Here is a 23,202-nt window from a genome sequence, read left to right as displayed (position 1 = left end):
GCGCGACCAATGGGATTCGAGGGCGTCAGAACGGGTTTAGCCACGCCCGCTGCTGGTGACTCGTACGCTTGTTTACCTCTTTCTACTTGGCGAGGTGAGGAAGGAGGCGTGGAGGAAAGAGACCGGGACGCGTGACGACATCGCGCGGCTGGCGGCGCGACGTAACAAGTAAGAAGCCGGCAGGAACCATAGAGAGGGAAGAAAATAGAGCGGCAAAATAATCTCTAGGTGATTTCCGGTCTCAACAAAATTGAATTGTGTGTGTACAGTATGTAATTTATTTATATATACTTGCGAAATAATTGCGTGAGTCTCTGTGTTAAAGGGTGTATTTTTTGATGCTTCGAGCTGTGTCCCAAGCAGGGGTTTGCGCCATTGAGATGCCAAGGGATAGAGCGGCCTTTGCAGTGGGGCGATTCAACAGGTGCAGCGCAGTCTCCCTCACCTTGGAAACGTGGCTGTGTTGGAAGAGGGAATTTCAGCAGACTAGCCCTCTTTAGCCACCCCGCATCATGCCAGCCTTCTAGGGCCATTGTCCAATATGTTGAGGAAGCACCTTTTAAATATTGTACTTAAAAACACACATGTACAATTATGTGTTAACTATTTGGGGGCATAGTGCTTAAGATTGTTGGTCCAGGTCCTGGGAACCAGAGTTCGAATCCTCAGTCACAAAGCTCAATGGGTGACCTTGGGCCAGTCATGGTTTTTAAGCCTAACCTATGGGACACGGGTGGTGCTGTGGGTTAAACCGCAGAGCCTTGGACTTGCCGATCAGAAGGTCGGCGGTTCGAATCCCCGCAACGGGGTGAGCTCCCGTTGCTCGGTCCCTGCTCCTGTCAACCTAGCAGTTCGAAAGGACATCAAAGTGCAAGTAGATAAATAGGTACCGCTCCGGCAGGAAGGTAAACGGCGTTTCCGTGCGCTGCTCTGGTTCGCCAGAAGCGGCTTAGTCATGCTGGCCACACGACCCGGAAGCTGTACGCCGGCTCCCTTGTCCAATAAAGCGAGATGAGCGCCGCAACCCCTTTTTTATGTATGCTACCACAGCAGCAAGGATCCTGATTGCAAAATACTGGAAGACACAAGATTTACCCACGCTGGAGGAATGGCAATCGCAGTTGATGGACTATATGGAACTGGCTGAAATGACTGGCAGAATCCGAGACGCGGGAGAAGAAACAACTGAGGAGGATTGGGAAAAGTTTAAGGACTATTTGAAAAAACACTATAAGTTGTATGAATGTTAAAAAAAATGCACCTTTCAGGAAATTCTAGCTTCAGCAAATGTAAGTTATTGGAATGAAAATTAAGACACAAGAATTCAGAGGTAAAATAATGAAATAACTTTATTGTGTTTAATATAAAACATATAAGAATTGAGTGACAGTAAAATTGAAAATAGGGAACATGATAAAATGGAAGTTACAATAAGTTTTGAAATAAGTTAACAAATTGCTGATGCTTTATAAGACAGAGAACGCAGGGTTCGGAGGATGTGGGGAAGTCCTATAGGTTAGATGGAAAAAGAATATGGAAATTTGTTATTTATATCTCTCTTTCTTATAACCACTCTTTATTCTTTTTTCTGTATTTCTGTACTTTTAAAAAAGCAATAAAAAAATGTTTTAAAAAATAAAAAATAAAAAAAATAAACCGCAGAGCCTTGGACTTGCCGATCAGAAGGTCGGCGGTTCGAATCCCCGCAACGGGGTGAGCTCCCGTTGCTCGGTCCCTGCTCCTGTCAACCTAGCAGTTCGAAAGGACATCAAAGTGCAAGTAGATAAATAGGTACCGCTCCGGCAGGAAGGTAAACGGCGTTTCCGTGCGCTGCTCTGGTTCGCCAGAAGCGGCTTAGTCATGCTGGCCACACGACCCGGAAGCTGTACGCCGGCTCCCTTGTCCAATAAAGCGAGATGAGCGCCGCAACCCCAGTCGGCCACGACTGGACCTAATGGTCGGGGGTCCCTTTACCCCCACAGGGTTGTTGTGAGAGTAAAATGGGTAGGCAGTGGAAACCATGTATGCTGCCACCTTGAGCTCCTTGGAGGAAAGGTAGGGTAAGTATGGAAATAAAGTGAGCAGATGGGACAGGTAGCTCCCCCACCCCAGTAACTGAGCATACCTGGGCAATGTGAACTTTGTAACCATCTCATCCCAATCTGTCAACCTGGCATCCTCCAGCTGTTTCGTGGATAACAGCTCTCATCAGCCCTAGCCAGCATGCACAGCAGTTACAGATCAGTGGCTGTCTGGCTAAACCAGGAGAGGATAGCCAATGGGTCTCAAGCCCTCAGTGAGTTAGGGACTTCCCCTCCTTGCGAATTGAGCAGACAAGACCAATAGTGGGTCCAACGGTCAATACTGAGGCTTCTGCACATTTTGTAGAGGGAAGTGAGGGACAGATGGGGCTAGTCAACCTTGGAAGATAGCCCTTATAGCAGAAGGAAAACTCTGATCCTAAATTTCTGCTGCGTTGTCGGACCTCTTCGAGAGAAGCGAAGGCTTAGGAATAAACCCTACACAAATCCAGAGTGGAGTCCCTAAGATGGTTGGATGGCGCCTTGTACACCTTTCAGCAACTCCTGCATCCAAGTATGTGCTAAACATATTGCTCTGCTTTCCTTTGGACCACATCTGTGAGGCTGGGCCACCCAGGACCTCCTCCACACACACTGCCCATGTTTGCACCCCAGGGAAGTTACTTCGGTGCTCCTAACTCAGGCTTGACTTCAGCCTTGGAGGCACACTCCATGGTCTCTTGAGACAGATGCCAATAACATGCTAAAAGTGATAATTCAGGCAGGGGCTGGAAAGTAGGGATGGAAAACTACTGTGAATTTGTACAAAAATATTTGCGAACTGCTCTGTCTGGGTCTGGGACGCAGGTGGCGCTGTGGGTTAAAGCCTCAGTGCCTAGGACTTGCCGATCGAAAGGTCGGCGGTTCGAATCCCTGTGGCGGGGTGCGCTCCCGCTGCTCGGTCCCAGCGCCTGCCAACCTAGCAGTTCCAAAGCACCTCCGGGTGCAAGTAGATAAATAGGGACCGCTTACCAGCGGGAAGGTAAACGGCGTTTCCGTGTGCGGCTCTGGCTCGCCAGAGCAGCGATGTCACGCTGGCCACGTGACCCGGAAGTGTCTCCGGACAGCGCTGGCCCCTGGCCTCTTGAGTGAGATGGGCGCACAACCCCAGAGTCTGTCAAGACTGGCCCGTACGGGCAGGGGTACCTTTACCTTTACCTTTACCTTTACCTGTCTGGGTCTGAGAAAAGGGAGCTCTTTCTTCAGAGTGTGCAGCTGACTTGTGAAATGCACAAATGGGGAAACAGCCTTCAAAAAGCTAAAACTGCCATGTTGCAAAAGTGACTTGGGTTGCTTATATGAGAGGAAGCCAGAAATACGTGCTTGTTCCCAAATGGTGTTTGGGTGTATCCAGATTTCTGCAGGGTTGGGGTGCAAGGAAGCCTCCTGTTTCCTGCTTTTGTTATCAGATGCTGCTGGCCTGGGACCTTTTGGGAAGGAGCGTTGGTTATAAATGTAATAAACATGCAATATGGAGTCTTAGGGGATTATACAAAAGAGGTATGACCCAATCACAGCAACCTTCTCCCCACTTGTGATTCCAATCAATTGCTAAAAAGAGGCACAGTACTTCCAACCATGGAAGTAGAATATAGTCTTAGGGTTAGATAGCCCCATAAATTTGTCTAATCTGCTTTTACAGGCCTTGCAACATCTTTTGGGAGCAAACACCATAGTTTACAATGATGCAACTTTCCTTTCTGTGAAGCACAGATTGAATGCTCATCTGAGGTCTTATGGCTCAGCAAGTTCAGGAGCTGCTCCAGATTAGAGTTTTAACACAAGCAGATTTCTGCTGCTCTCTGTGGCATTTCAGTGTGCAGCAACATGACATGGAACTGTGTGTGACCTTGTGTCGTATCAACCATGTTCTTTTCATTTTTAATAAAGCAAAAGGAAGAAACAGAAAGCCACCCTGCCAGGTTTTTTTGCTAACTTTATTTCATTATAAGTATACATGGCTCAACGTATGCAAAGAAAACTAGAAAACTATCCCAATAACTTAAGAACCTATGGTGGAAATGTCACCATCAAGAGCACCATCCATTGTTGGAACAGTAAAATATCTCATGCTTGTAAAAAGGAATGTGTTGTATATCCAAATGTGTTGCTAAAAGGAAAAAAAGAAATCAAAAAACACCTCTCAAGAATTAGGAGTCAATAACTGATGGAGGGAAACTACGTTTCGTTCCTGTTTTTGAGCTAAAATTTTGGCCCTTTATCTTACAAAAAAATTATAATGAAAATACAACTAAGATAAAGTACTGCATAGTATTTTAATCAAAATACAGAAACCAGCATTGCTGTGTGACGAAGACTCAGCATCTCCTCTGCGTACGTTTCATTTCTGAATAGAGAAATCTAAAAGTTAATAAAGAAAGAAAATAGACCTAGTATTATATTCTCTAATAGGGTACACTTCAGGCAGAACGTATTAAGTACTACGAAAATACATATTTTCCATTCTTTTTAATAATTTACTTTCATTAAAAAGTTGTGAGGTCGTCACAAGAAGTTTATACAAATTCATTACTTTGTACTAAATTAACCCCACCCCCCAAAAAAATTCATCATCCAAAATCAAGGTGTTGTGTTTTTGTGGGTTTTGCTAAGCCCTGTTGTAACAATTATGCAAAAGAAAGTTAGGTGGGGAGACTACATTTTGGTATGAAGGAATATAAATTTACACACATTTTTACAGCAAACTCCTTATAACCCTAAGAACGTCTACAAAATTCACAGTTATATTACAAGCAAGTACAAGTTTGAGATAAAGCTGTTCGAATACCAACCCACCCCAAAAAGGGTTTTCTGCATTAAAAAAAAATAAAAAATCAAATGAGAAAAAGATAAAATAAAAATATGCAGTTTCAACTTATTTGTACCGAAACTTCATAACTTTGAACTGGACCGCAAGGTATAATAATAATAATAATAACAATAATAATAGGGTTTTTTTATTTGTACCCCGCCCATCTGACTGGGTTGCCTCAGTCACCCTGGGAGGCTTACAACATATATGAAAGCATAATAAATCATTACACATTAAAAAGCTTCCCTATGCAGGTAAACTGCATTAATGACTGAAACCCTTTCAGCAAACACAAAGTGCTTTCCTGGGCTGGTGGAACAATGGGTTCCCCAGCTTCTTCTGTCTTCGAAGGCTACGGCGCATGGCCAGCTTACTGGTGGTTTTGTGTTGGGTCGTCGTGGAGGACAAGATTTCAGGCTGGACGCTGACGTTCCTAGTCATCCCCCTCCTGGGCTTCTTTAGCAAAGGCCCCGAATTGGATTCTTCCAAGGTCCTTTTGCAGCTCACTGTCGCTGCTTTGGTTGGCTCACTTGGAGGTACCCTGAAGGCTTTTGGATCCATGCCTGCGTTCCCAGAGTTGGAGGGAGAGAGGGTCCCTGGCACGCTCCGTCCTTCCGAGTCGCGCATCCTCAACCCAAACAGTCGGCCGCACTTCTCCTCCTGTGGCACCGCATCCTTGTTTGACACCACCGTTAACGTTGGGGCGCTGCCTTTGGCGGCCTCCCCAGGCGGCTCTGAAGGTTTACTCAATGCCGTGTTGCGCGTCAGCGAAGGGATGGTCTCGGGGGAACTGAGCCGTGGCCACAAGTCATCTTCTAAAACCTGGTGGGGTTCAAGAGAGTAAAATTATGTAGTTGTGAATCGAAAGACTCAGATATTTCCCAGTATCTGTTCAGATAAATCCCAGAGAAGTTTGTGGTGGTCAGAGAATCCGATAGGTGGAGAGCTTTAAATGCCTCTTGAAAAATATGTATGTTTACCCAAGGTTTTGCTGGACTATTGGCTCTTAAAATAAACTTTACACATATGGATAGAAGACTTTTTACTAGTGTTACGAAGTGGGAATTTCTCCCCTTAATTCTTTTTCATGCACTGTTCAGTTTTACTTAGGACAGGCTTTTTAAAAGGAATTTTTAGTGAATATTAAAATTCACTAAATGTTGTACTCTTATTTCAGGTGTTGGCCCTCCAGATGTTGCTGAAATACAACTTCCATCATCCCTGGCTGAAACTTTTATTCAATAAGCACCTGAGCCTGCTCCTTTGTTTCTCATCCTGTTTTTCTCTGAGGTGTTCTTTCCCTCATTCTGCTGCCATCTCTGGAGACAAGTCTCAGGTCCAATAAAATAAACTTCAAGCTTGGAAAATTCAGCTTTTCAAGCTCTGGAACCCCAGTTCGACATCTTGCCATTATCCCAGTGAGAAGCAGCAAGGTTAAATGTAAGCAGCAGGTAAAATACAGACCTCCCAGGTACTGAATGCTCAAGTATAGTCTAATGTCGTAGTTCCCAACATGGGGCACAGGGCTTACAGGGGAGCACTTCAGGAATGAGTTATTAACAGTGAATGGCCTTTAAGGATTCCTCCACGTGAATAGGAGTTCACTTTTTGAATAATAAGAATTATATGTCATGGTGCATGGCCAAAAAAAGATTGGGAACCACTGGTCTAACATAACCAGCTGAAGCAGGGCAGCTGCTCAGAGGTGGACAGGTGGTTTGAATGGGGCTGCTAACATCACAGATCAGAATCTTCCTGGACATCAGGTGACCACCCAAATCAGCCATCCACACAAACCAGCTGGGAGAAATTGTCCAGGGATTTGGAGTCCGCTCTCACTGATATCCAGACCATACCCAGCCTTCTTTAGAAAAAGGGTTTGTGTAAAGGCTAACAACATAGGCTGAACGATAGTTTTGTGCCAAGGCACTGTGGTAGACTTAAATGGCTGAAATGCCTTGCCCCTTGTCCTTTTATAAGTCAGTCTGGCTGCCATCTGCCTAATTAGAATTTTTGTTCATTCAATTACTGTTAATATCTTTCAAGTTATCAATGGCCAATTATATACAAGGAGGTAATTTGCAGTTCAAATTATTCTATTTCCCCCCCAACATGCTGAATTCTAAAATTTTACATTGAAATATATTTAAAACAGGCCCTCCTCAAAAAGTCACCTCTGGAATAGCCAGGGAAGTGGGAGATCTTGCTGTACATCTTGACATTCTAGTTCTGTAAGGCACCTGCCGTTTACACACAGTATATTTAAAGCACATTTAAGCACATCGCTCCCCACCCCAAGATCCCTGTGAATAGTAGTTTACCCCTCACAGAGCTAACTCCCAGGACCCTTAATGGACTACAGCTCCCAGGCTTCTTTGGAAGAAGCCATGTGCTTTAACTGTACAGTGTGGATGAGATCCCAGTGAGCTTCAAGGCTGAGTGGCATTTGAACCCTGGGCTCCCAGGTCCTTGTCCAACACACTAACCACTCACTGGAGTAACTCACCCACATACCCTGCATAAACAAGATTCCTTTCACCCCTGTGGCTACAATCCAATGCACACTTGCTCAGATGTAAGCCCCACTCAACAAAAAGGAACTTCCTTCTGAGCCCTTGCACTGCACCTCTGAGCATACACAGAGCTCCTTTCATCTCCAAATAACCAGAGCCTGCCAAGCCACCCCAAACATCCTGCTTGCCAATACCTAAACTCCTGTGAGACCTCCATCTCACCCGTCTTGTGCACATTATAAAAGGCTGGGTGATACATCAAGGGTATTAAGGCAAGACAAATGTCCCTCCCACCACATACCAACCCTTAGAGCATTTCCCATGTGAATCTGTAATTGCCTCTAATTTTAATAAATGGGGATATACTGTACTGTAACAGGCAGGCCTCCAGCACTGCATGTTCCTAATTGCACCCACTGGATATTTTTTGTCTTGCATTAATGAAAAAAGCCAAATGGCTTTACTGGTACATATTTAAATTAGGTATTCCTCAGCCCCAAGCGCTACCATTTGGGGTTTGTTTGTAAACCAAGTCCTCCGCAATCCTGGGCTTTTTGGAGAAAAGTATTCTAAAAATACTAACTTTTTTTTTGCTTGTTTCTTTAGTTGCTTCTTTGGGATTGTATTCAATTAAGTGCCGTCCTTCCAGGGTTTCTCTCCCAGCCCTACCTGAAGATGCCGGGGATTGAACTTGGGACCTTTTGCATGCAAAGCAGATGCTCTGCCAGTGAGCCACGGCCCTGTGCCTTGGCAAAGTGCCCTCTGGTGGACCTTCTTGGATGGCCTGACGGTGGCAGCAGTATCACTCCCAGCATTGCCAGGCAGCTGAGTCCAGCCACTGTTCTAAATTTCCCACAGTGGTCCAACCAAGGCACCACTCCAGGGCATTATGGGAAATTTACGACCCTGGCACCAGCACTGCTCAGGACACCAGATGAGAAGTTGTTGTTTTTTTAAGGTGGAAAGGTGGCAGGTGTGAGCCATGGACCCCACAAGCCCTATTGGGGGGGAGGGCTGTCGAAAGACTCCCTGTGCCAGTGCCAACCTAGATACCACCCAAGGTACCTCTTGCCAGAGAAAATGAAGGGCTGCATGCTGGGACATCGTAGGGGCGGAACCTAAAGCTGCCCCATGGTCCCTTGCTGGTGAGAATCAGGGCTGCCACCTCCCTGCCATAATTCTGCCTGCACCTTTGCATAAAGGTAAAGGGACCCCTGACTACTAGGTCCAGTCATGACCGACTCTGGGGTTGCGGAGCTCATCTTGCTTTATTGGCCGAGGGAGCCGGTGTAGAGCTTCCGGGTCATGTGGCCAGCATGACTAAGCCGCTTCTGGCGAACCAGAGCAGCGCACGGAAATGCCGTTTACCTTGCCGCCGGAGTGGTACCTACTTATCTACTTGCACTTTGACGTGCTTTCGAACTGCTAGGTTGGCAGGAGCAGGGACCGAGCAATGGGAGCTCACCCCGTCATGGGGATTCGAACCACTGACCTTCTGATCGGCAAGTCCTAGGCTCTGTGGTTTAACCCACAGTGCCACCCGCGTACCGCACCTTTGCATAACCACATGCTAAACTTTGTGCCTTGATCATAACAGAGTGTGATGGAACGATGAGCATTTTGACTTCTTCAAATAATAATATAAACTGAATGTTTTCATTATTAAAAGGGAGGGAGGGGAGGAAGGCGGGCCCTGCGCTCCCTGCTGGGATTTGCCAGATGGACTCCTCCTATAAGCCCTGTTTCACTCCTTAAGAAGAGGAACATCAGAAGTGCCTCCTGGATCAGGCCAATGGCCCATCTAGTTCCAGCATGGAGAAAGGGGGGGGGGGATTAAGCCCTGAGGTTCAGCCAGACTTTACTAGGGAACCGAGCCTTTAAAGAGCAGGTCCTGCCCCGTGGAACTCCCTGCCAGTAGAAGCTCGGCAGGAATCGTCCCTGCCTGCTTTCAGACTTCTTTTGAAAACTGCTTTGTTCAGATAGGCCTTTGAAATATGTAACTCTTTCCCCAACCCATTTTTTATGGCTGCTTCTACTGACACTTCTACTGGTGTTTTATCACTGCTGGTTTAATTTTGTATATCGTAGACTGCCTTGATTTTCTGGAAGAGGAGAGAGAGCGAGAGAGTGCACGCAAAAGAGGTGAGTAGGATAGAGAAAACGAAAGAATGAAATAACAGAATGAGGGAGGTAAGGGAGGGAGGGGAGGAGGAGGAGAATGGAGAAAATAGGAAAAGAGGGAGTCAGAGAGAGAAAGAGAAAGAACAGGATGGAGGGAGGAGAGAGGAAGAAAGAAAAAGTGGAAGAAAGGCAAGCAGAAGAAAGAAATCCCACCTTTTTTTACTAGCTGCGCCTATATAGAGACCCCTGAGTAGCTCATCCAAACCTTTGTGGGTTTTTTCCATTTTGCTTTGCCAAAGAAGAGCTATTCAAAGACTCAGGGGAACATCAAAGCAGTCAGAGCTATTCTGAGCCCAGTGGCGGTAATTGTTGGTTGCTTCAAAACACCCCAGCTGAGCATGACTCCCCTCCCCTCTGACAAGACAAGGACTGCTGTACAAAGGGCTTCCAGAAGGCAGTGGCGACAGAGAGAACAGCAGCAGCCAAAACTCCAACAAGGGGTGGGCAGCCACAGAAACATATACTGCACTCCAAGGATCTTCTATTTGAATCATGGCAAATCAAGTGGCTAAGTGGAGAGGCCTGTGACCAGACCAACATTGCCAAGGGCCAGAGATGATGGGATTTGTAGTCCATCAATATCTGAAGGCTTATTATTTATTTTATTTGGTAAAGGTGTAAGTTGCTTTCTCTGGCCCAGAGGCAACTCAAAGCAAATTACAACCAAACAATCAGACAATAAACCCCACATAGATGCATTAAAACCAGGAGGACCGAGAAAGCATTAAAAAAAACCATTCCACTTGCTTCTGTAAGGCCATTGATTGCTAATAATTATAATAATTTTTATTATTATTACCCCAGCCACTCTGGGCGGCTTCCAACAAAGTATGAAAACACATTTTAAAAAACTCAAAACATTAAAAACCTCCCTGTACAAGGCTGCCTTCAGAAGTCTTCTAAAAGTCAGCCAGATGTTTATTTCATTGACATCTGATGGGAGGGCGTTCCACAGGGCAAGCACAACTACGAACCAAAGGCCTGGTTAGAGATGAAAGTTTTTGCCTGGCGCCACAGGTGATAAGTTCTACCCTGGTGGAATCTACACACAGTTCCGAAAATGTTTTTCTTTTTAAGTGTTTTTTAAAATACACTGAATTTTCCATAAGGCTCGCCATCGCCATCTAGTGCCACATTGTATATTGCACCTAAAACGTTTTATTTGCAGCTGTATGGGGGAGTCCCCTGCCATGACCTCTCGACATCATGACTCGGGATTCCACCCCTCTTTTCTTACCTTGACTGGAGGAGTGGAGCAGCGTGAAGGAGTCATTGCCCACATCTCAGGGCTGCTATAGGACGGGCCTTCAGCCAGGTTGAAATACAGCTCCTCCTCCCCTTCCAAATTGCTCTGGTCGCTGCGCACCGAAGAGAGGCTGATGACGATGGCACTGGTGTTGTCCGCCCGCAGCATGCGCTGCCTCCAACGTCCCAGTGCGCGGTTCACCAGCATTTTGGCCAAAGACTGCTGGCGCCCTCCCTTTCAGTTCCAAAGGTGGGCAAGGAGATGCGGAAGGAGAGAAAAGGAAAGTCACCATCCCATAACTACGACATGTACAGTGGTACCTCAGGTTACATACGCTTCAGGTTACAGACTCTGCTAACCCAGAAACAGTGTTTCAGGTTAAGAACTTTGCTTCAGGATGAGAACAGAAATCGGGCTCCGGCGGCACGGCAGCAGCAGGAGGCCCCATTAGCTAAAGTGGTGCTTCAGGTTAAGAACAGTTTCAGGTTAAGTACGGACTTCCGGAACGAATTAAGTACTTAACCTGAGGTACCACTGTATTTGGGGAAGTTTCATTTCTCAGCTATGCCTTCAGATGGCCTTTAGATAGATGTTGTGATCAAATTCTGCACGATGGCTTCCTGAGATCTGATATTATATTTATTTACCATATTTTTCGCCCCATAAGACGCACTTTTTCCCCTCCAAAAATGAAGGGGAAATCTGGGTGTGTCCTATGGGGCGAATGCAGGCTTTCGCTGAAGCTTGGAGAGCGAGAGGGGTGGGTGCGCACCGACCCCTCTCGCTCTCCAGGCTTCAGGAAGACATCCGCAGCCTGGGCAGCCCTGCAGGAGGTCAGGGAGGGATGTCTAGGCTGCGGATAGCAGCCTGCTTCCTGGAGCGTCGGGCGCCCTGAAAGCAGAGCGCCCGGCGCTTCGGGAGCACATCCGCAGCCCGGGCAGCCCTGCAGGAGGTCCGGCAGGGCTGTCTAGGCTGCGGATAGCAGCCTGCTTCCTGGAGCGTCGGGCGCCCTGAAAGCAGAGCGCCCGGTGCTTCGGGAGCACATCCGCAACCTGGGCAGCCCTGCAGGAGGTCCAGCAGGGCTGTCTAGGCTGCGGATAGCAGCCTGCCTCCCGGCGGGTGGGGCGCCCTGAAGCAGAGCGCCCCGCGCGCCGGACAGACATCCGCGGCGTGGGGAGTCCTGCAGGGGTTCCCCGCAGGGCTCCCCACGCTGCGGATAGCAGCCTGCCGCCCGGCGGGCGGAGCACCCTGAAGCAGAGCGCCCCGCGCGCCAGACAGACATCCGCAGTGTGGGGAGCCCTGCAGGGGTTCCCCGCAGGGCTCCCCACGCTGCGGATAGCAGCCTGCCGCCTGAGGCAGACATCGGCCAGCCCCACAAGCTCAGGGAGGTGCAGCGCCCTTCCTCGACCTCGTTTGGTTTCCCCGACCTGCTTTTGGGGGGGAAATAAAGGAAAAAATTTTTTCCTTTATTTCCCCCCAAAAAAACTAGGTGCGTCCTATGGGACGGAGCGTCCTATGGGATGAAAAATACGGTATATCCCACCTTTTCCACGAGACTCTATGTGTTTTGCATAAGCCACCTTAAGCTCAAACATACAAAAAAATAACCAGAGAGAAAATACTTTGCTACACAGGTTTCCCACCCAATCCTAGAGGGTTCCTGTCCTCTTTTTCCCTCACAATGATAAGTTAAAGAAACCTGTTCATGAGAGACTGAGAGAGAATATTCTCAATTCACTACCCAGCCACAGGTAGTCCACATTTCTTTTTCTATCATGGTTTCGGCTGGAGGTGGAGAAATTGGTGGCTATTGGTATGGTTTCGGATTAAGCTCATGCTCACCGTAAAATACTTTTTCTCTTCATGGTCCTGGCACATAGAAATGGCTTCCTGCGGTGGGATCATGTTCCACAGCCCATCACTACCCAGGATGATATATTTGTGCTTCTGAGGATCTAATGTGTGCACACTTGTGTCCGGTTCAGGAGATACAACAAACTCCCCGCTGTAGAAGTCGTAGCTCCACAGATCACCTGGATTGGGAAGGGTACAAGAGATAAAACACAAAAAAGAGTTTTATAAGTTTTAATTCATTTAACTGGGGTGGGCGGGGTGGAGAGCCTCTGCTATCAAATGTAACAGTTCAGGATGGAATCTGAAAATCAAACTCCCTGTGCTTAGAAAACAAAACTGCCAGGACTTTAGAAAAGAGTTCAGACTAGCTTTCTCCCTGCAGGGCTGTCACAGCAAGCTACTATTGGACTATGGAGGATTAGGCTCTCATTAGCTACTAGCCAGGGGGACTATACTAGGGGCGAGCTGTAGATCCGTATACCTGGTTCAATCCACAGCACCTCAAGGTATGGCAATGCAGAACATCCCCTTAGTTACAATTTCGGGTTTTAAGGTTATATTAAGGTTATGCATCCATCAGCACCAGTTTGAAGAAGATCCTGTTACCAGTCAGAAGCAAATGGTTACAGCTCTCGGCAGAGGCAGCAAGCCCAAGGTCAGGCAGCCAAGCAAGAAACCCTGCCTGAAACCCTGGAGAGACACTGCCAGTCAGTGTAGACAATACTGAGCTAGATGGACCAGTGGTCTGACTTGGTGTAAGGCAGTTTCCAATGTAACCCAAGAGTTCAGAGTGTTGAGGGTTCAAACAAAAAAGCAATGAATTCATTGGGGAATGGCTTGACTTTATTATGTAGTCAAATATAAGACAGCACAACTGGACACACACACACAGTGGTGGTTTTCAGCTATGGAACTTGAAATTCACCATTACTTCTTCTGAAAATGGAACTCACCTTTCGGTTTAACCTATTTATCTCATCTGGGATTGAGATCCTACTGGATTTCAGTGCTCTATACACATCCTAGCCCTTTGCTGTTAATTTCGATCAGTCCTTTGCTGGCCCATAACTGTAAAACTGCATTTGTTTGGTTGCAGTTTAGTGGTTTTATCTGGGATTGTTGTAATAAAGGTTGACTGACTTATTGCCCTATTTTGGAATGGAGGTGTTCCTGTGACAGGAGAAAGGGAAAAGGGAAGATGTAATGCTCTGTAAGTTTATGAGGCTCTTTACAGTAGCTGTCACGTCATGCCTGGTTGTTATAGACTGTTACTTTCAGTTTGTTTTGTACTGAATATATTTTTACACGGCTTGCATCCTGTATAAAAAACACCCCAAGTCAATATATACAGTTGCTGTCGAAATTATTCAACCCCCATTGCAAATCAGGTTTGTTATCATTTCAGCTGTTTGCAATGAGCAACACAAACAAAAGCAACTGAAATCGCTCAAGTGTTTTCCCCAGATTCAGCTAGAATTGCAACTTATACTGGCTTCTCCTACTGCCTGTGAGGTAGGTTCTACTGAGAGGTGGTGATGGGCCCAAGTTCACCCAGTGAGCTTCATAGCAGTGGGGATTTGAAAGCAGGTCTCCAAATTCCCAGTCTGACACTCTAGCCACTGCAACACAGTGGCTCTTAAACAGGCAATCATCCTTTCGCATAAGCAGCCTGAAAGATTTTCTGACTCGATTTTTCCTCATGTTACACAGCCCCTTAATGAGGGCTGTAACATCTATCGGTGTGTTACAGTACAGGTACGCCTGAAAAACAAACTTACTGCTTGACAAGAAAGGGACCTAGGGCCGTAAGCCAACAACAGTTCTACTCAAGAGTAGACCCGCTGGACTTCATGGACCTGAGTTTGTCAGTCCTTTAATCTCAAAGGATCTGTTCTGGATAGTACAGCTACAACAGCTACAACCCTTAGCAACTGAATAACAGCATTTTGTGTTTTGTTGTTGTTTTTTGTCATCAGAAAGCTCAAAACCCTAAAGTGCTGAGGCCCCAGTAAAGGCAGCCATTTTTTTGTGAGCTCCACTCCTCACAAGGCTTCTTTTTCCGCCCACGCAGGCACTTCAGAAAGCGGCAAGCCACTTTAGGAAATAAGGAACCCAAGCTCTTTTGTTTCCTGAAGTACAATGCTCATTTCGCCATTAGCGCCACACGCCATCCAGCTGACAGCGTTTTCAGACGCTGGACAAGGAGCCATTCGAATCAATTACTCCTATTTACTACAGCCAAGCACAACCTGAGCTGGTCCTCATTCGAGAGCTAATTTCTGCCTCTGCTAAAGCAGAGATAAGAGGGAAAGGGAAGAACTTGTTCTCCTATTAACAAGGCTAATTAGGGGGAAACACACGCACAGCATCCCTAATCGTAGGAGAGGCTGTCTCCTCCGCCCACCAGTTAGCACAAAGAGGTTGAATCAGCTTATATTAAAATGGGGGTGGGGGATGAAGATGAACTGCATGGAAACAGGCCCTGTTACGGCCTAAGAATATAAAAAGAGACTGCTGGATCAGGCCAATGGCCCATCTAGTCCAGCATCGTGTCCTCACAGTGGCCTCCCAGATGCCTGAATGGGAGGCCTACAAACAGCACTTTTTTCACATGGGATTCCCAGCAACTGACAGCACAGGTAGAGGATAGCCATCGTGCCTCATAGCCACAGACAGCCTTATTTTCGTCTACTGGTTTGCTAATTCTTTATAAAAATAGAAGAAAAAGCCCTGCTGGATCAGACGAAGGCCATAGTCACATCATACATTTAAAGCATTATGATACCACTCGGAACAGGCATGGCTTCCCCCCAAAGGATTCTGGGAACTGGTGCTGAGATGTTAGGAGACCTCCGTTTGCCTCACAAAGCAATAATTCCCAGAGTTCCCTGTGAAGAGAGATTGACAGAAACCATTCTGAGAATCAGAGAATTCTGAGAGAACAGGGTGCCTCCCATGAACTCCCAGCACCCCTAATAAATAACAGTTCCCAGAATCCTTTGGGGGAAGCCATGCCTGTTTCAAGTGGTATCATAATGCTTTAAATGCATGGTGTGAATGTGACCAAAAGGCTCGTTGAGCTCAGCAGCCAGCTAGAAGTCTGTCAGGCGTCCACAAGCAGAACCCAAGCCTGACAACATCTAAAGGGCTACTGATTCCCCCCACCTGGCTCCTGGCTCTCAGTGAGGCCCTGATCCGGGCTTGGGCTTTTGTGTGGCTCCTGCTCCTCCAGAGTATCCGCACGTGGACCTAGGCAGACACTTTGCTAGCAGACCTAACCTCCAGTATGGCCTTCTGCCTCTTATTTATTTATTGCATTTATGTCCTCCACCCTTCCCTTTTCTCCAAGGAGCTCAAGGTGGCATAAATGGTTCTCTCCACTCATCTAATCCCCACAACAACCCTGTGAGGCAGGCAAAGCTGAGAGGCAGTGACAGGCCCAAGGCCACCCAGTGAGCTTCATGGCCAAGCAGGGATTTCAACCCTGGTCTTGTAGTCCAACACTCTAACCATATGAGCTCTCTGTCTCTTCTGCTCCTGGGTGTGTGGAATAAATCCTAAAGGGGGTAAATCTGGATCAAAGACGCCTCAGAGTTTCAGACTGTGCAGAGATCTGGGGGGGCATCCTCTAAGGACGCCCCACGTTGCAAGTCTGGGCAGGGCTAAACCTTTACACCAACGTTTCCACGCAGAGAGGTAGAGTGCCAACGAGGCAGCTAGTCCTGACATGTTAAATTGGTTACTCATCATTCAGTGGCTATTGAGCATGCTCAGTCCTCATTGGGCTGTTTTTTGGGGGAGGTGGAAGTTGCCCTCTTAGTTTTAATTATTATTTATTTTTTCTGCGCATCTGCAAAACGCAGGGTTTCCTTCAAGCATGCCCATAACTTCCCTCTTGATTTTTTCAGCAGCGCTGCACAGCCATTGGCACTCTGCCACCCGACTTCGCTATTAGAGGAAGCAATATATAACAGGTTTACACAATCCAGTCGAGGAGTGGTTTTTTGGGGCACGACTGGAAGACTCATAAGCATATCCACCTGCAATTAAGCCTCCACCTGCCATTTACTGGCAAAGGAGCTCATCTGGAAAAATGGCTGGGAGGCAGCCAAGAGACTGTCGGATTAATTGCCTTCAGTGGGAGGTTTGGAAACGCTTGAGTCTCACTAAGGCAAAAAGACTGGGGGTGGGGTGGGGAGGAAGTTCTCTCTATTCTAGCACCTTAATACATAAATGGAATGCTGAGCTACTGCTGAGCTACAGCACTTCTTCTAAAAATGAAACAAGATCCCAGTCCTCATGACTCAATGAAGGACTGATTTAAATAGACCCTGAAAGCTGCCTTATACTGTGTCAGACCAATTGGTCCATCTAGCTCAGTACTGTCTGCACTGACTGGAAGCAGCTCTCCTGGGTTAACTCCCAGCTCTACCTGGAGATGCGAGATTTTCTGTGCCTATGACAGATACTCTACCACTGCCACAGCCTTTTAAAGGCTTTTCATAGTGCAGGCAACTTTCCACTGACGTGTGTTCGAGTTAAGCACAACCACATGCATACACGCATTGCTGCAAACCCGGAAGTGGCACTTAAAGCGACTATAACAGCCCCCTAAAAGTGCAAAAACGGTGCAAAAAAACAAGTGTCTAGCAATCCCCCGAGCCTTTGCAAATGCAATCCCACAAGGAGTGCTGGGTTTTCCAAGGGTTTCCAGAGGTTCAGAGGATGTTTGCAATCAGACCTTAATTCAGAGCCTTGAGCCACTGGAATCTTTATTCTTTGGAGAAGAATGTATTTTGGCAAATACATATTTGCAGACAGGGAGTTTCAGATTCAATCCCCAGCAGCCCCAGGTAAGGCTGGGAACACATCCTGCCTGAAACCCTTGGAGGGGCAGCATCAGTCAGTGTAGACAACCCTGAACTAAGTGACTCAACACAGGGCAGCTTCCAATGTCCCTAAGTGATGGGAAGCCAGTGCTGAATGTCGCAGCTCAGGAGAAGCAGATCCAGCAGGCTAGGCGGCTCTTCTTTCTTGTTGCAAAAGGCCAGGAAAGAGAGAAAGAAATCTATTCACGTGCAGAAGTTACACACACCCAACCCAAGGGGCCCCTGCTTGGGGGTGCGGAGGCTGGAACAGCGGGTGGGGGGTTTGCAGGGAGAGAGAGAGAAGAGAAATATTTCCGGCAAGGTAAACAGATCCACATGTGCCCGAGAGCCAGAAATGTAAATTCAGCAGCGCAGACCCAAATCCCCACATGGGGAAACAGCCGCCACTCATCCTGTTTTCGATTACGTTATTGTTTACACTTTGCAGCACATTTGCTTCCAGTGAGAGGTAAAGAAATTGCAGGTTTGCGCCAGGGGTAGTGGGAAGTGGGGAGGGCAATCAATATGGATAGTAGGAAGACAGAAAATCCCCTTTGCTCATAAAGCCTGGTTGTAGTAGGGTCTCGCTAAGGTGGATGTCAGGCAGGCAGCTGTGACCAAGGCCTTGCTAAATCTAAGATGGATCCCAGATGGGTCAGGCCAAAGGCCTATCTAAGTCTACATCCTGCTCTCTCAGTGCCAAACAGATGCCCCAAAGGGAAGGCTGCAAGCAGGACTGAGCACAACAGCATCCCACTTGCTATTCCCAGAAGCTGGTATTGGTATTCAAAACTGCTATTCAGAAGCACACTGCGTTCGACAGTAGAACACGGCTATTGTGGCTAAAAGCCTTATTCTCTGTGTATTTGCCCAATTCCTTTTTAGAGTCATCCAAGCCGGGAGCTGCCACTGCCTCTTGTGGAAGTGAGTTCCATAGTGTAACTATGTGAAGGAGGACTTTCTTTTGGCTGCCTGAGTCACCCAGCCTTCACTGGATGGCCCCATGACACAAACCTCTGCTCCCTAGGCACCTTCTGCACCCAATTCATAATCTTAAATGCCTCTGTCACGTTCCCCGACAGGGCGAAGACACACACAGTAAATGCTGGTTTCTCAAGAATCAAAGATATCAGTGAAATTCCCAGAGAGAGACTGGGAACCAGAAGCTGCAACCAGAATCCAAAGGGCTGGTGTTGTGGATCCCCCAACTGTGACAGCAAAGCAGGGGGGATAGAAGGGGTTAACTTAACTCGACAAAGTGTGTAATTAAAACATTAACCATCTGCTAAGGTCCATCTGGCTTTCATTTCCTTACAACTGGCACACAAAAAGGGGGAGGGGCGCTTTTTAAACAAAAATTTGCTGAGCGCACTTCTGTAGTTCCTAGGCCATGCGGAGTCGAGGCCTCGTCTCGCTTTCAAGCTTCTCCACGCACACAAACGCTCACAGTCCTCCATTAAAATGATCTCCTGTGGGCATGAACATAAGCCTGCAATATTACTCTGAGAACCCCAGGAGGAAGATAATCTACAAAACCTATTGTGAGGGAAGGGCGGAGGGCAGCAGGGATGGGAAATCAAGCGTATCCCGAGGCTTCTCCTCCTCCACTTTGAAAATTCACAGCACCGACTAGGCCTCGCATTTGCACAACAGCAGCAGCCCAAGGAGAGCATGGCAATCCTGTGTCCAGGCTGAGGGCCACATTCTCTTGTGGGGGAACATTGGAGGGGCCGCATACTATTGCTGGTCTGGGTGGGAGGGGAAAAAAAGAAGTCTGTAGCAACAGATATTTATTTAATTTATTCCATTTCTTTGAAATCTCTTCCTGCAAACTGTCTCTCAATTTCGTGATAAAGATATGGCTCTTACCACAGCAAGCTACATTCCAGTTATGGAAACGTCAGAGGTTTCCATCGCTTGCTATGCAAAAGTCACCCGCCGCTGCCACCAATCTCTCCATCAAGGAAATGAGAGAGGCATTAATGCACGCCAAAGACACATTTCTGCCAGGAAAAGCACCCATGGAGGGTGAAGCGACGGGCTGGGGAGGGAATGCAGCCCGAGGAAAGTCCCAAAGGCCAGACAGAGGCACCTGAAGGGCCATATCCGACCCCTAGGCCTGAGTTTCCCCACCCCTTTTGTAACGGTGTATGTAGGATAGCAGGTGCCGTGCCAGATTAGAAGTGGGGACAGTCGGCTTCAAATCCCCACTCAACCCTGAAGCTCACTGGGTGTCCTTCAGCTGCTCAGCCTAATCTACCTCACAGGGTTGCTGTGCGGACAAAACAGGCTAGCAACCCCATTTACACCACTTTGTGAGGCTGGTAAATGGAACCAAAACAACATCCCCGATGGTGTAGCTGGAAGCGCCCCTGTGAACATTTACTGCTGGGTTGCCGAGGAATGTCTTTGTGGTGTACAGAAATAGAGATGGAGCGGGGAGGGCTGTGCTGCTCAGTGGGTGGAGCACCTGCTTTGCATGCAGAAGGTCCCAGGGTGAATCCCTGTCATCTCCTGGCAGGGCTGGGGGTGTGGGGAATCTTATTACAGAAGGATACAAGTAAAAAAACCTAACGAGTTTATACGGGAAAGGGTGTGTTTTCCTTGATGTACTGGAATAGTAAATACCACAATGTGAAACAAATTGCTTCTGGTTTAAAGCAAGCTTTTTTTGTTTTGTTGGCTGTTGTCGGCATCCGTCTGTCTCGAGAGGCAATGGAGTGTGCCTCCGGGGGTGAAGCCAAACTATGACATTAGCAGCACTGGAGCAACCTCCCTGGGGCATTTCAAAGCCTTAACTTTGAAATACTGTAAATCCTATCGTGTGCCTTCACAGCAGTCAAAGTGATTGGAGGAGGAACTTGGCAGAATGAGCCAACTATTGGAAAAGTGAGACCGTGTCTGGATCAGAGGAGTTATCTGAGGTCAGAGCACGCTTCCTTGCTCCAGGAGCTATCGAGGTAGGTGCATCTACGAGGGCAGCCAGCACTGGGCGCCAGCCAAGAGCCTGGAGCATTATTGACAACCTAACAGTATTGAGGATAGTGGATAGAGACACACAGGGCAGCTTTCCACCCTCAAATGGAACATGCAGCATTTTCCCAAAGCTGCGAGAGCCTGTTTGCCACCTGAGCCAACAAGCTTGGCTGCAAGGGGGGCAGGGAATGAGCAGCTGGAGGCCCCCCCCCCCCGCCACATGCGGCTGTGCTAGATTACTCAAGAGGCAGATTAAGCACATGCTTAGGGCACCAGAAAGGCAGGGGCACCCAAAAGAAAAATGAGATTTTAAAAAATAAAACGATTTATTTTTTGAGATTTGAGTTATTGTTTTTTTTAAAGCATCCAAGTAGTCCATCAGGACTTTGATAGACTTCATTACATTCCTCTACACACACCTGCCCTACTTTTTTTGATCTCTTAACCCCACATAAAACCAGGGATACTAACATAGTTCAAAATAATGCGAGGAAATCAGATCCTGTTATGTATTACAATCAATCTATGGGCGTTTTCTAATAATTAATTTTCTATTCTATGGTTTAGTATGGTTATTGTTGTATTGCATATTGGGGGACAATATTTTCAGTGCTTAGAGCCTCTAAAGTGGTGGTTTTCAGCAAGTCCAGACCCAAGACCCACCTCTGACCCACAACGTGGGACCTGATTTCACATTTGATTTATACTTCAGCAGTGCTAACAGTGCCCATTATTAATCCTAAAATGGTGGTTCACAGAGCAATACCTTTGCATTACTAAATGAAATGCAGTTATTTTTGCACTTGCTCTTATTCGAAAGAAGCCATTGAAAAGGAGCTATTTTTGCATCCCGAGAGAAGTCTGGAAGCCATCGAGATACACAAGGCGGCGAAGAAAGTGCCCCTGTGCCATAGGAGCTCTCTCACCAGAGGCATAGATATAGGAAGGCAATCCATTCACAGACTAGCACAATCCACCGTCTCTGATGAGGCCTGCACTAGCAAAGTTACGGTGAATGCTGGCCCTCCCAGAACCAGGATACAAAATCCACTTACAACCACGAAAGCCACTGTGGTGTAATGATTGTAGTGTTAAGATGTGAGCCTGGGAGACCAGAGTTCAAATCCCCGCTCAGAAGTGAAGCTCACTGGTGACCTTGGGCCAATTGCTCACCCTCAGCCTAACCTACCTTGCAGGCCTGCTGAGAGAATAAAATGGAGAGGAGAACGATATTTGCCATCTTGAACTCCTTGGAAGGAAGGTGGGATATAAATGAACCTGAAATGAAACTGTGGTTTCCAGGGCTGGAAATCTGGAAGGCCAATTTTTTCCCTCCACTGCATGTTAAGTAAATAGTTTCCTTTCCCTCTTATGGGGAAAAAGTGCCTGCATTGGACTGGAAGCTGCAAGCTGCACCCCACTGCCCCAAAAGATATGCATAGCATTGGCAGTCAAGTTAGATCTCCTCCGCCCCATCATCTCCTTGGCTTGGCCAATTGCTTGCTTACCTAGAGCCCGAGCCACCGCCAGGAACGGAATCTGGTCAATCACTGTGCTTCGCCGCACAGGGCCATTGTGGGTCAGGCGAGGCCTCTTCCACACGACCCGATTCACGCCGGATTTATTGATCACACTAATAGAGTCAGCGCAGGGTGGCAGAGAGAGGAATCCAGAAGGAGGGAACAGGGGAGAAGAAAGAGAAGGCAAGTCAGTTACGAAGCTGTAAAACTGTCAAAGTGTGAATGATCTCATTGTTTTTATAAGCAGGAGCTGCAATAAAATGTTGCAGTGCAGAGCTGTGCTGCTCAGGGGTCTAGCCAGCTAAGCACCCTATTCCATCCCCCACTCGCATTTTTTCCACTAACCGTCAGTTGGCATTTTGCAACAAAGGCTTTGTGGAGCTGCTTTTGGGGTTTTCTCCCTATTTAAGACTAAAAAGTGTACAGTGGTACCTCGCAAGACGAATGTCTCGTAAGACGAAAAACTCGCAAGACGAAAGAGTTTTTCGTTTTTTGAGTTGCTTCGCAAGACGATTTTCCCTATGGGCTTGCATCGCAAGACGAAAACGTCTTGCGAGTTTGTTTCCTTTTTCTTAAAACCGTTAATACCCAGGGAATCCGTGCTTCGCAAGAAAAAAAAATCGCAAGACGAAACAACTCACAGAACGAATTAATTTCGTCTTGCGAGGTACCACTGTATATGGCAAGCTACCTTGTATTGAGTGAGACTATTGGCCCATCTGGTTCAATACTGTCCATTATTAGGAGAACCTAATTCCCCTCACAGAACTAAAATTCTCATTTATCAACCAATTCCTCTTCCCAGGGAACTCTGGAAACTGTAGCTCTGTGAGAGGGATAGGGTTTTCCGAAGAACTCTCAGCATCCTCAACAAACTATAGTTCCCAAGGTTCTTTGGGGTAAGCCATGACTGCTTAAGGAGTTATAATACTGCTTTAAATGTCTGGTGCAGATGTAAGCTAAGTTTTACTCATCAGTTTCAATGGGTCTAGCTTGTATATGACTATCATTGGATACAACCCAGTATGTTCTGAGTTGACAAACAAATGATAATTAATAAATAAATAAATAAATACAAACAAACAAATAAATAAATAAAGTGGAAGACAAAAGCTGTAGAGAGAACTCCTTGCCACTGGAAAACCAACGGC

The 23,202-nt window shown here is 47.0% G+C and overlaps 2 protein-coding genes and 1 long non-coding RNA gene across 5 annotated transcripts in view; 1 reads left to right on the top strand and 2 right to left on the bottom strand.

Annotated features, from left to right (window-relative positions):
• Window positions 1-98: 98 nt before the first annotated feature.
• LOC310832732 lies at window positions 99-9,558 on the top strand. Of its 2 annotated transcripts, none has more exons than XR_014558380.1 (2): window positions 99-228; window positions 6,071-9,558. It is a non-coding gene; the product is annotated as an uncharacterized lncRNA (long non-coding RNA). The 2 variants fall into 2 exon arrangements; XR_014558381.1 differs by having other exon boundaries at window positions 120-268.
• Window positions 4,339-23,202, bottom strand: part of PPM1D (protein phosphatase, Mg2+/Mn2+ dependent 1D) — a 35,721-nt gene continuing 16,857 nt past the window's right edge. The window contains exons 3-7 of one of the 2 annotated variants that reach the window (XM_083714589.1): window positions 22,040-22,164; window positions 12,676-12,866; window positions 10,825-11,067; window positions 5,268-5,715; window positions 4,339-4,442 (exon numbers count right to left, since the gene is read on the bottom strand). In XM_083714589.1, the coding sequence (XP_083570715.1) occupies window positions 4,423-4,442; window positions 5,268-5,715; window positions 10,825-11,067; window positions 12,676-12,866; window positions 22,040-22,164 (1,027 nt within the window). In that variant the 3' untranslated portion in view covers window positions 4,339-4,422. Of the gene's footprint in view, window positions 5,716-10,824; window positions 11,068-12,675; window positions 12,867-22,039; window positions 22,165-23,202 lie in introns of both variants that reach the window. The other variant, XM_083714588.1, reaches the window with a different exon arrangement.
• Window positions 22,618-23,202, bottom strand: part of CA4 (carbonic anhydrase 4) — a 255,167-nt gene continuing 254,582 nt past the window's right edge. The window contains exon 9 of the transcript XR_014558347.1: window positions 22,618-22,724. The gene's annotated coding sequence lies outside the window, so the exon portion shown is untranslated. The remainder of the gene's footprint in view (window positions 22,725-23,202) is intronic.

The sequence above is a fragment of the Podarcis gaigeae genome (genome assembly GCF_964106915.1).
Source record: "Podarcis gaigeae genome assembly, chromosome: 15".
NCBI classification, from domain to species: Eukaryota; Metazoa; Chordata; class Lepidosauria; order Squamata; family Lacertidae; genus Podarcis; species Podarcis gaigeae.
Note: the sequence above shows the minus strand (reverse complement) of the source record. Positions and strands in the feature narration are given on the sequence as shown.